The sequence below is a fragment of the Octodon degus genome, unplaced genomic scaffold (genome assembly GCF_000260255.1).
Source record: "Octodon degus isolate 3935 unplaced genomic scaffold, OctDeg1.0 scaffold00013, whole genome shotgun sequence".
In the NCBI taxonomy this organism is placed as follows: Eukaryota; Metazoa; Chordata; class Mammalia; order Rodentia; family Octodontidae; genus Octodon; species Octodon degus.
In genome coordinates this window covers 4,920,531-4,933,697 of record NW_004524589.1, presented here as the reverse complement: position 1 = coordinate 4,933,697, position 13,167 = coordinate 4,920,531, and the positions used below count along the sequence as shown (strand labels likewise).

The following is a 13,167-nucleotide window of genomic DNA, read 5'->3' as shown; positions in this document are numbered from 1 at the left end:
TTCCCATCCCACGTATCAAATCTGTCATGGTGCCTGAAACCCATTCAGTGCTGCTTCATCTGAGCCACTGAAGCTCCTTGGAAAAGCCACACATCTAAAAGCAATGAAAAGTGAAGCTCCAGATTAAAATATAGCCAGCCTCTTAGAACAAAGTGCAGACTTAACAATACCTATGAATATTTTAGCCACACAGCATTTTCTTTTTTCATTTTTTAGATTTCAACTAATTTATAAATAATCTATGGGCTCATATCGGAGAAAGAACATGCAGGCCAACAAGAGAGTGCTGGAAGGTCTCTGTCACATGGGAGGAATCAATTGCCTACTTAATTTCTTTCCAGAGGGTAGTGCTCCCGTGTCATGTCATGATGCCATCAGTGCTATTTTAAAACAAGAATTTCTAACCTTCGGATGTGTGCAGCAGTGTGCCTAGCTTTTGAAGTCACTGACAAAAAGATCTGATAATGCTCCATGTTATGACACTTCCATTATCCCACAAAATAAAACTTTCTTCCTTAAAAAATAAAAGTGTTCACATGCTTCAAAGCAAAAGCTTGTCTCCACCTAACACTGAAGGCTTCATTTAAGCTGTGTGCAGAGTACAAATTGCAGTGCAGGAGCGAGCCTGGCTCTGGCGGAGACACAATTAGAGAGCCTGACATGGGGTCGCAGGAGCAGAGACTGCTGCTATGTGACCTTGACCTGCTGCACTCAAAAGCAGAGGCAGAACGTGGAAACACTGGTGTGTTGTAAGAAGCAAATGGGCTGCCTTTAGTACACACCCACTGAACTAATCTCAGAAAGTGCACGGTACTACAGTGTTGCTGTATTCTGATTTCCAAGGTGAGCCACTCCATTCAGGGCGTTCGTTATGACACGGGAGGAAGGTGGGAAGACACACAGCAATCCATGTGATACCTCTAGAGATTGATTTTCCAGAAATTTGAGTAGTGGAAATGTAGGTGGCATTGTTCTCCTTCCTTCTCAAGATCAGAGAAGACAGGTACAGGAGTCAGACTGATAAGATGTGCCAGCAATTTTATCAGTAAAATCTACCTCCGCAGAAGCGTGGCACATGTAGTGAGAGATGGCTTGCTGACGCGGAAGTGACTTAAGTTGTCTCTGAAAGTTAAGTGACTTAACTTTCACACTTCTCAGCGGTCAGGAGCAAAGTTCACTCCATTACTCATGGCAAATGCAGATGAGCATTCATTTCTCTTCAGTACTGAGTCCATCACCCTCAAAACAGTGAAATAAAGAGGCAGACACACTGGTTCTTTTCTCTTCCGTGGTGAGGACTCACCATAACATGTGGCCTATTAGTCAAAACTGAGATACATTTCTTCAGGGACTTCGGAATCTGCATGGGGCTGCTCTAGGTGAGCACCAGATTTGCAGAACATCCTCCAAAGCACAGGACAAACCCCAGCAATGAAAAATTATCCTGCCTAAAATCAAGTGGAGAAACATTGCCAGGAACCCTCTCAAGAAGTCCCAAGGAGAAAGAATGAGCCACAGTGGTGGTGTGCTGCATGGGTATCCTAGTTACCTTTCTTTCATTGCAGAGACTAAAATACCTGATGCCCAATGTTATGAAAGGAAAAGGTTATTTGGCTCACAGTTTGTGCAGGTTTCAGTCTGTAATCAGCTGGTTCCAAGGCAGGGTGGCATGGCACAGGGGAACAATTGAAGGCAGCAGAACAAAGCCAGAGCAAAAGGTGAGGAAATCATGCCTCTTTCTCTCCCTTATATCATATGCAGGCCACCCAGCCAGAGGAGGTGCAGCTCACTCTCCATCTCCCTTCCCTCCTCTTGCCCAGAATGAGGCTGTCTACAAAGTGAGGACCCTGGTCCCCTGCTGTGTTGCTTAGTAAAACTTCTCAAGCTGACAGGACGTATCAACTATTACAGTGGGTGTGTGGGTGTGCTCCCTTCCATGTGTGTAGCTAAGAACCACTGTTCTTTTATTTTTAAATGAAAGTAAAATTTATTCTCAGAAATTACTTTCCCCTTTGTGACAAATTCCAAAAAAGTCCTGACCACTTCCAGGATAAGGAACGTTTCTTTCTCCCACAAAATCCCCCATGACTTTTGAAGTCTACCTCTGCTGCCCCCCATTTCTGGAAGCCAATGATTTGTTGCTTCACAATGTCACACAAATGGAATCATGTTTTTCCATCCGGCTTCCTTCATTTGGCATACCATACATGACATCCATATAGGCTATTGCATGTAAAAGTATTGTTTCTCTTATTGCTGAGGAACTTTTCATTGTGGGGTTGTAACAAAATTCACTTACTTACATCTCCCCTGAAGGGCCTTTCATGTAAGCATTTTACCCTTAGAGATTCAGGTTGCAGAGGAGACAAGTATGTTTCAGAAAGTCTTGTCCAAACCTGAACTTGCAGAATCTCTCCCCATATTTTCTCCCAGCAAGTTGGAGAGACCATTCTGACACAGGTGCCACAGCCTGCTGAAGCTAAGTTTGTTCTGCACGTCATCACTGTATCACTTACTATCTTGTAATCATCAGTGACTCACCCTAGACTTTAAATTCACTGCAGTAATTATGGTGTTTTGCTTAATATTTTTCCCCCAAGGCACAAGTAAGAGCTCTGACATGTATATGGTATTCATGTTGCCTAGTTGGTCGAATAAACAAACAACAAGCCAAGGAAAACACTCTTGTGTGTTAATGTTTATGCCTGTGCAAGGCAAATATATGCTCATTTATGTCACAGATTAAATTTTATAGAACAGTTAAATAAAAAAACAAGGATCAAAATAAGTAACCCAATTAATCATATATCACAGGCAAAATATTCTGCTGCACCTGAGTGAGAAAAAAGTGTGTTCCATTAAAATGAACCATCTATGAGCTACAATATCATTTTAGACTTTATGAAGTGTTGGTAAAAAATTGTAAATATTTAATAAAATAAAAAGATGAAGCTATAACTGCAATAGCACATGACAACATTTATATTTAACCTGAAAGCAATTATAATGGAGTATTATCCTTAGGCTTTTAGCCAATGTATGCTTACAACTTTCAGTTAAAAGGTTAATATGAATTAGGTTTTGCTCCTTGAATAGACTTTTAAAGGCGAGTACTGCAAATAATGCATAATAATTGTGTATTATTCCATGTGTGGGGAGATAATTTCACTGCCCAGAATTTCTTGCTGGTGTGAACTTTGTTGTGCTCTAAGGACCTTCAAAAGCACTGTATTCTTGAGCTGATGGCGTGACATGGTGGTCGCAAAGGGCTGGCTTAGCGTGCACCACAAGAAAAAAAAGAGTAGTGCCTTTTCTCACCACAGCACAGGTGAGAGGCGTAATGGAGCTTGTACAAATGTTGCTGTTAATCTCGTGGTACAGCTACTCCAAAGGCCTGAAATCGTGAACCTCCATGGAGACTCCATAGACTCCCTGTAGATCAAAATACTTTGCTTGCTATCTGGGATGCTGTATGCTACCAAGAACACATACAGAAGAAAGGACTAAAATCTCTGAAGGCTTTTTGTGCTTTGATCACAGTTACTTCTTTTTTTTCTGTGTCCACAGAGACAGTTGAGGAGTCTAAAATGCCAGAGGGAGATACTGGACAAAGAAGGCTGCCTTTCTTGACCAGATGGAAGGCGGACCATTGCAAAGCCTTGATCACCCAACTTTACAAACTAGAATTTTGCATGAAGGTCAAGGACTTTAGTTACCTTCCTTAGAACATCTGGACTTGGGTATTAATCCATTTTCTCTTGCTATAACAAAATACCTGTAGCTGAATACTTGTAAAAACTAAGTGTATTTAGCTCACGGCAAGTTCAGCATCACATGCCTCATCTGTGTGACTGTAGTGAGCACCCTTTGTTAGGATCACAATAGAGGGAGGAGATGGATCTGGGTTGGGCTGGATCTGGGCTAGAGGGAGGAAATGGAAAAAGAAAAAGAACCACTCGTTGCAGAAAGGGGCCAAGCACATGGGACAGCCGATTTATCACAACACATTCCATGAGAATTCTCTTTAATCACTTCCAGAGAACTCAGTGCTCCGTGACTTGATTACCTGACAGTGGGAGTAAGTAAGCCTCACATTGTAAAGGTTCTGCCACCCCCAACATCATCACTCTCTAGGCCAAATTTCCAACACATGAACCTGTGGGGATCATGTGAGCCCAACATGCAGAACACAAATTACAAGAATCACTCCTGAAAGAGCTCTAGGATTTCTAACTTAATTCCCACAATCAACTGCAAGAAGGAACGTATTGTTGATCAGACCTGGTATGAGTGATACAAGATGAACTTATAAGTTAAACTTGTTGCTCACCTCACTTGCTATGCCCTTTTCTAACCATGTGTCCTTGGCTCTTCTCTGTAGGACTGCACACTAAGCCAGCCCAAATTTTCTGGCTGTGTTTGAATGTTTCGTCAGCCAAAGTGGCAGGTCTATACATACATGTATGTCTGTGACAATAATATGATTTTCCTTGTCCAAGAGATAGTGCTATGAAGATCAGCGTGGCCTTTGCAGAAGGATGGCACACAAATGAGATATTGTAGTACCATGAAGAATATGATTTCTAATGGTAAATATGTATGTATATGTGTATTTTGCTGAGTTTACACACCTATAATATTTAAATGATGGAACTTAACAAAAAAAGGGATAAGATGAATGTTCATTTTGTATCTGTGTATTCAAAGTGGTTAGGATAGATATATAGTTACATTCTCTTAATGAATAGAGGGATTTGTTCTAATGGTGTTTGTAAATAAGATATCAAGTCCGCATCTTGTACAGCGATTAACCACTAGGAAGAATGTATGCAATGTGTTAATTATTGAAACTGTCCTACCAATTTGGTTTGAAACTGTCTCATTGCTGTTTGTTTCTCAATAAAATTATGGAAAAAAAAGAGAGAAAACAAGGGTAAAGTGTGTAAATGAGTATGAAGACTGAAAAATTATGCTTATGAAACCTTCACTGTTGGAAAATATATTATAAAGATTAAGAAAAATAATTTTAGGATATCATGTCCACATCTTGTACAGCAATTAACCACTAAGAAGAATGTTTGCAATGTGTTAATTATTGAAACTGTCCTACCAGTTTGGTTTGAAACTATCTCATTGCTATTTGTTTCTCAATAAAATTATTAAAAATATATATATGTATATTTGTATATATGCACATATATGCAAACATATATATTAAGCCTATAATTTGTGTTTCTAATCTTATTGTGCACCATAGCATACCAACATACGCATTTTCAACTTTGAAAAAACAATGAGATTTTCTGTCTATTACACTGAAACTTGAGCTCTTTTCTGGAAGTATTCAGGAGACTTAAGAGATAAAAATTTGAGAATTACTAGTTTAGGAAATAGAAAATCAATTCAGAAATAATTCAGCTTAGTTCACTGTCATACAGTCTCTGGCCAATGACTGCTGAATTTTGAACTATGACTTCCTACAATTTATTCTCTAATTGTCTCCAACTAAAGCTAAAATGCATCACTTTTTAAAGGTCTCCAATAAATCTTTTCTAAAAGTGTAACAATATGGTTACACAATCACATGACACCCTAAATTAGTATCATCATCATTTAAAGTGGCTGGAATACCAAAATGGATTGCAGAACCTGACTGAGGTCACACAAAGACACAGTAGTGTACCCTCAGAGAAAAACGGTTGACAAATTTTGGTTCAGTGTGTGTCACTCCACCACTCCAAATCTTTTGCCTTAACATTGTTTATTATGTTTATTGTTTATGTTCTTTGAACCATCAGTCCTCCAAAATGATATGCTTGGAATATATTTCAAAAATTGGCCTTCACTTTTTTCCTGTGTACTATTTTGTTTGGTTGGTTTTGGTACTGGCATCAAACTCAGGACCTTGCATTGGCCAGGCAAACACTTATGTCGCTTCTTATGTCACTGAGCTGTCTGCCGGCCCTCTTGTGTACAATTTGAAGGAAGTCCATCAGAGAAAGGAAAGGAAGTGTGGGGAGGGGGGAGGGGAGGAAAAGGGAGAAGGGAGGAGAAGGGAGAAGAGGAAAGGAGGGGAGGGAAGGGGAGGGGAGGGAGGGAGAGAAGGGGAGGGAAGAAGAGGGGAGGAAAAAGAAAGAAAAAGAAAAAGATGTTATTGCGATAAATTTGGATACAGAAGATGATCACGTTATGTAGAGTACTAGATGTACAATAAATCATTTTATTGGTTAAAAAAGAGTGTAACCATGATTGCCTATAAACCTTCTAATATTAATCACAATATGTCTGATACAGAAAGTTCACTCTCTTAGAAAAAGGCATCTGCATAAACATCAAAGCTAGTAGCAACTGACAAACAGAACTGGGAATACACAAACCTTTGATAGATTGCTTTTAAAACTCTAGAAAAAACAACTAAATTTAAATGCATTCATGGTCCATTTTAGCCTATTCAAAAGAAATATGTTTCCAATAAATATCTGTAATTCATATATAGAACCAAAGGAACTATTTTTTAAAACTTGTATTGTCACTTTATTTCATTTGTTTTACATTATTAAGCACATCCTTATCTGACTGTTTAGAAACCAATTCTTTACACAGAATGGCAGTTTCAGGAATGATGCATAAAGTCTTTGCATATCTTTTGTTTAAAATTCCAACTGGACTATTTCAAAGTTTTTAAAGGATAATTCAGACCAAACTTACGATTTTTTTTGCGATTTTTTTGAAAGAACTAATATTTATGTGCTTTGTCAATTTCTTAAAACAACAGCTGTACCTATCTCTATCAAATGAATGAGAAAAGATTGTGAAATATAATCTATCCGTCAGGGCAAATGAAAATGATTGAATCTTGGGATGTATAAAAAGTTTGGGAAATGTATGAGAAGCAAAGGTGATGGATTTACTTCTTTTTCTTGCAAACATGCAGTACGGCCAGTACACAGACCTTATGCCAACATTAAATCAGCCCAAGAAGCTTCCAAATATTTGAAATTCACATTTATGCCGCAAGTTCCTTGAAAAAGACACCCAAGTGGGCAAAGCTTAGGAAGGAGGCGCCCGCTGCCCCACCCCCACGCCAGAGACCTTTCTTTCCATTTTGCTTTTCTGTGCTACAAAGGAATCAGTCTTAATTGTTCCCAGCTGTGATTTCTTCTCCCCGTGGTCGCTTCCTGCTAATATCCAAGTAGTATAGAGCCATGCAATTTTGTTAAACACCAATAAATACACAGCACCTTTGTAGAAGCTAATTCGCTGCACGGGATTTCAAGCACTGTAGCTATCAAGTAAATTTTCACTTGACTTTAAAAACAAACCTCCTAATGATGACCACTGTTTTTCTCAGAGGTGGTGAGATTAGGCAATCAGAAACCACACTTTGTGCCAGTAAGGATTTTAGTAGAATATCATTTATGTTTTTTATTTTAAATCATATGTATTTTATGTCTATCTATACATTTCAATTATTTATGATATATTGAAATAGGCTTCATGTATATTCAGAGTTTACTAAGTTACTGTTATAGCAAAAACAAAAAACTTTTGTGACTATGTGACACTTTCTTCAAGCAATACATTTTGTGATAATAGCAAAAGAAAGGATTGTAAACAGGGAATTTGGCACATTAAGTTCCTCAATATTTAAATACTTAGCTCTTCTTTATATTTTTGCTATTTAATCTCAAGAAATAAAGTATTTTTCAAAAGTCTTATTCCTTGACAATCAAAAAAACATTTTAAAATTGTGTCATCTAAAAATAAAATTAAGATTTTCTCCTTTTTATTTTCCTAGGGATACAAACTCAGCTGCTCAGTTAGTATTAATGAATCAAAACTTCATTAAATAGTTCCTTACAAAAATAGAAAAAGAAACAATGACAACAACAAAGATTGGAAAAAATTAACTACATCTGAAAGTGATTTAAGAAGTGAATGTGGGCATTTTTATTGAAACCAGTGAATCTGAAGTTTCAATTAATGAACCCACAATTCAGGGCTATTAGCTTGACTAATAAACTATATTACTGGGTAGAAGGCTGAGGATAATAAAGACAAAGTATCAAAGCTTGAGAACAGGTTGCCACTGGCAGGATTCAAGTGAGTTCAAAATACCTAAAAAAGAAAATTTGCAAAACAGCATGAAGAAAACCACAAAAAAATAATTGATTTACTCATGCCTGTAAATATCACTGAACTCACTGCCTGCTACAACACACAGAGGTATATTTTTTGTGTTCAAAATAATACATACGTGACATCAATGTACTTAATGAAGACTAAGATACTAAGCTGTATATGGCATTATACAATTTTGGTCTACAATAAAAATCATTGTTAAAACATTTACACATGCTCAGCATCATATAGAAACGTTCATAGTGTTATTTTTCATTCTGAATCTAACTTTACAAATAATAGGTCAGCATGATATAATAAAACACATGCTGTACTTGCACTAATATCCATGCTGTGGAAGCGTAACATTTGCATGGAAATAAAATCTAGGAAAAGTAAATTGAAACAGGATTAGATAGTTCATGGCATACTGACGTCTCCACAAGTAGCAAGCAGAAAAGGTAGGTAAAAATATAAAAATTAGTTATTTAAATCTCAGGTTGCTGCAGTAGTAACCAAAACTAAAATATAAATATGAGAAGTGAGGATGTAAACTGCAGTCATTCCTTTCTTGGGATCATTTGTCTGTCTGCAGTACCAGGAGAGTCGAGGCCAGGCACTACGATTCATATCCAGATGTCCCCTAATAGCCTCAGAAGCTCAGAAAGAGCACTGTTTGAGATTACCGGACCACAGATGGACTACATCTAACAGCCCTTAGGAGATGGGCCTGCTCCAGGGAGGCAGGTCACTGGGGTGTGGCCTGGAAGGTCTCTTCCCCCAGCCTCTCCCTTCTCTCTCTCTGCCCTGGACCACCATGACGTGAGCAGTTTCTCTCCACCATGTCTACCTGCTGTTTGTTCTTCAGAGCCAGTTGATCAGCTACTGAAACAAGAGCTGAAATAAAGTTCTCCTTTAAACTGTTTATTGGATATTGTGTCTTAGGAAAAAGAAAGTGACTAAGACAGTGGAAATTGGGTTTGGCCTGGGAAGAAAACTACTATAAGAAAAACAAAACCAACAGAGCGTTCAGTGACTGTAAAGAGCTGGGAAAACAAGGTTGTAAAGTAGAATAGCTTCAAACATATTGCACGCTCCCCAAAGACATATACTGAATTCTAGCTTGCACAACGACAGCTCCCTTCCCCCATAAAAAAGCTAAATCAGAAATCTATGAAGACTAAAGCACACCAAAGAAGATAAAATGTATGAGTATATGAATAGATGCTCTACGTCACATGGAAATAAAAATTGAAGCCAGGAAATACCACCACACACCTACTAGATGGATCAAAGTATAGAACACGACAACCCAAATGCTGGGACAGAATGTAGAACAACTACAATTCCACATTCTTAGCTGTGAGGAGACACTGCAGCTTGACAGTGTCTCCAAAAATTAAACACATCCTGTGATCCAAGAATCTTGTTCCATGATATTTAACCAAGAAAGTTGGAAATTTATATCCACAGACATACTGTACATAGTTCTTTACAGCAACTTCATTTATAATTGTCAAAATGTAGAAGGAACCAAGTTGTCCTCAATCGATGGAAAAAAAACAATCTACAAAGCCAAGAAAAGACATGAAGGAAAAGAAAATGTGTATTACTAAGTGAAACAAACCAATGTGAAAAGGTTATATATAGTATGACTGCAAATATAGGACTTTCTAGAAAAGATAAAATTATAAAGGCAATAAAAAGATCTGTGTTTGCCTGGTGTTAGGGGTAAGGAGGAATAAGTGGGCAGAGCATAGAGAATTTTTAGAGCAGTGAAATGCTCTATGTGAGACTATGGTGGTGGGTGTTGTGAGTGTATGTTTTCTAAGACCGTAGAACACAACACCAACAGCAAGCCCGAACATAAACTACACACTTGGGTAGAAATGGTGAATCAGTGTAGACTCATCAAATGCAATAATTGTCCCAACCTGACAGGAGATACTAATTGTGGCAGAGGGAACGAATACATGAAGGCAGGTTATGAAAAGTTTCTCCACTTACTGCTCAATTTTCCTGTGAATATAAAACTGCTTTACAAAAGTCTATTCTTAAGTCAACAAAAAAGTAGAGGAAAATAGACTCTTCCACAGACTAATGATGATGCAGGAAAGATCCTGAAGATGAAGTCTCAAGGGAATCCAGTATTTTCAGATGAAAGACTTGTAAGGAATACTATATTTTCTTTTTTTTTAATTTGAGAAAGGAAGGAGTTGATAATATATTCTTCCTCATGGAAAGAGGCTGAGGGACAGAAAGAGAAACAGAAGTATCAGTAATCTAACAGGGTTGACTGTTGGGCAGATATTCTTGTTTTGAAAATCTGCAATGTGTGTATTGCTGTATGTTACCCTGTTTCTGTCTTTGCTTTTGTTTTTCTTGCACTTGTTTTAACTCTTCAAAATAAAAGAAAATTATTTTTAAAAAGTAATCTAACAGGATTGAAATGACAAAATAAAAATAATGCCACAGAAGTTTCTTCATGTATTCCTTGCAAATGAAGGAATGGTGCGTTCTCTTAGAGTGGTTATCCTGGTGACCAAAACAGACTTTCAATGGTTGTGGAGGGTCAACTGAGTTTTCTAGAAACAGCTCAGTTTAAAAATAGAAGATTGAGGTCAGGCCTCCTCTGAGGCAACTGTGGCACTTTTCTCATGGAAGATAACCTCATCAGACACCTCTGTTGCTTCCAGTGAACAGGATGTCACATGTGATCAAAATTGTCAGGCAATAATTAACTGATTATTAAAGGATACAATTTCAGAATGTAACACTTCTGGTACCTTAATACAATAATAATTAATATATTGGTGAAAATAGAAGAACTGAAACATCTTTAAAATAAACAACCAAATGTTAATTTTAGAATAGGAAAGTACATTAAAAATATCCAAAATTAAGAAGTTATTGGTTTAGGGCTGGGCAAATAGCTCAGTGGACTAAAGCGCCTGCTTAGGCAGATGCAGTGTCCGGGATTTAATCCCCAGCATGCAGTGCTGGTCTTGTCCCTGGGTCGCTCTGAGACTGTGATTGAAACCGGGCATGGTGGCACATGCCTGTAATCCCAGCGCTTGGAATGCTGAAAACAGGACAATCACTACAAGTCCAATCTACATAGTAAAACCTTGTAACTCCTTTTTTTGGGAGTGGGGGGGTGGAGCATGGAACTGCGGATTGAACTCAGACCCTTGTGCTTGCAAGGCAAGCACTTATTCTTACTTAGCCATCTCCCTGGCCCAGTTAGACCTTGTAGACCTTGTACTAAATACATTTTAAAAAAGAAGTTATTGGTATAGTATACAAGAAGATGAGCACATTTTTTGTAAAAAAAAAAATGTATTTTTGAACTGCAAGACAAGACAAAATAAACTATACTAAACAATACTTCATTTAGGTGAGAAAACAAACTGTAAAATCGTCATGTAACTCAGTAGTGTCCCAAACTTTCTGATCATGGAGATTATGGGGCCAAAGAAGAAAGTGATCGATGATGTAGAGTGTGCCTAAGGAGAGTCACATGGAGAGAAAACATTCTCTCAGGTTTTCACAGAGAGCACATTGGCCAAGCAAGGGCCGTGACTCATCCACATGGCTGACACTGACAAAGTTTCTACAATCTGAGGTACAGGATCTCAGGATAAATCCTGAGGGGATTTCACTGACCTTATCAGACCCAAAAACTACAACTCTTGTTGCACAGGTCCTACTTTACCTTGCTCTTAACCATCCAGTAGAAAAGTATGAAGACGAAATATAGGAAGGAAAGCCATGCTATTATGTTGAGCTGTGGGGGACTCAGATCAACAATTTCTGACATTGTCAGTTAAACAGAAGACCCAATGCTATTATGGGCTACTGGACTCTTTTAGAATATTTTGCTGAGTTTACACACCTATAATATTAAAATAATGGAACTTAATAAAAAAGGGTATACAGATGATTGTATCTCTGTATTCAAAGTGGTTAGGATAGATATATAGTTACATTCTGTTAATGAATAGAATGATTTGTTCTAGTGGTGTTTGTAAATAGGATATCAAGTCTGCATCTTGTATAGTAATTAACCACTAAGAAGAATGTATGCAGTGTGTTAGTTATTGAAACTGTCCTAGCGATTTGATTTGAAACTGTCTCATTGCTATTTGTGTATCAATAAAATTATGAAAAAAAATCAGGACAGATTTTAAAAATTGAAAAGGGCATACGGAAAAGTTCTAAAATATGTGAGATTTGGGTTCACACAAGTAGTAAAAGAGTATCTGAGTTAGATGAACTATCTGAAGGGATGTTGGCTTTCAATAAAATTATTGAAAAAGCCTGATAAGCATCTTCAAAGAAATCTGCAAATTTGAAACAGCAAAAGCATATAGAAAGTCATATATAGTTATACTATACTGTTAGAAACTCAAAACAAAAGGAAAAATCCAAAAACATCTATGCGAGAAGACATTTCCTGCCAAGGAGCAAATTTAAGGATGACCCAGATTGCTCAGCAGAAGCTATCAGAGCCAAAAGATAAAGTTATCTTTAAAGTAGCTGCTCGTCTAAAGTTCTGTGCCCAGTGGTAATTACTTTTAAAAATAATTAAATGAAACATTCATTACTCAAATAAAAGTCAAAGTTTTTAACAAAGACTCCATTGCAAAGAATAAAAAAGAAATATTTTTAAAAAATGAAAATTACCTTAGAGAAAAATAAATGAAAGCAGGAAAAAGAAAACAGTAACAGGAGGTTTAAAAAATGCTCAGAATGGTTTTTAAAAGCAGGCAAATACAAGTAAATATCAACTATGCAAAATAAAACTGAATCTTGAGAAGTTAAAAATATATATTGTACTGGGAAGATAGCTCAGCGGTCTATGTGCCTGCCTGGGAAAACACAAGGACCCAGGTTCAAGCCCTGGTACAGCATGCCAGCCCCAAAACCCTGGGCGCGCTAAGCTGGTCACCGAAACCAGGTGTGCTGGCTCACTCCTGTAATTTCAGTGCTGGGGAGGCTGAGACAGAAGGATCACTATGAGTCTGAACTGCATAGCAAGACCCC

At 37.6% G+C, this 13,167-nt stretch overlaps 1 protein-coding gene across 1 annotated transcript in view; it reads left to right on the top strand.

Moving 5' to 3' along the window:
* Nucleotides 1–660: 660 nt before the first annotated feature.
* LOC101567948 (heat shock protein HSP 90-alpha-like) overlaps nt 661–13,167 on the top strand; it is a 30,303-nt gene continuing 17,796 nt past the window's right edge. The window contains exon 1 of the mRNA XM_004626299.1: nt 661–742. Coding sequence (XP_004626356.1) covers nt 661–742 — 82 coding nt within the window. The remainder of the gene's footprint in view (nt 743–13,167) is intronic.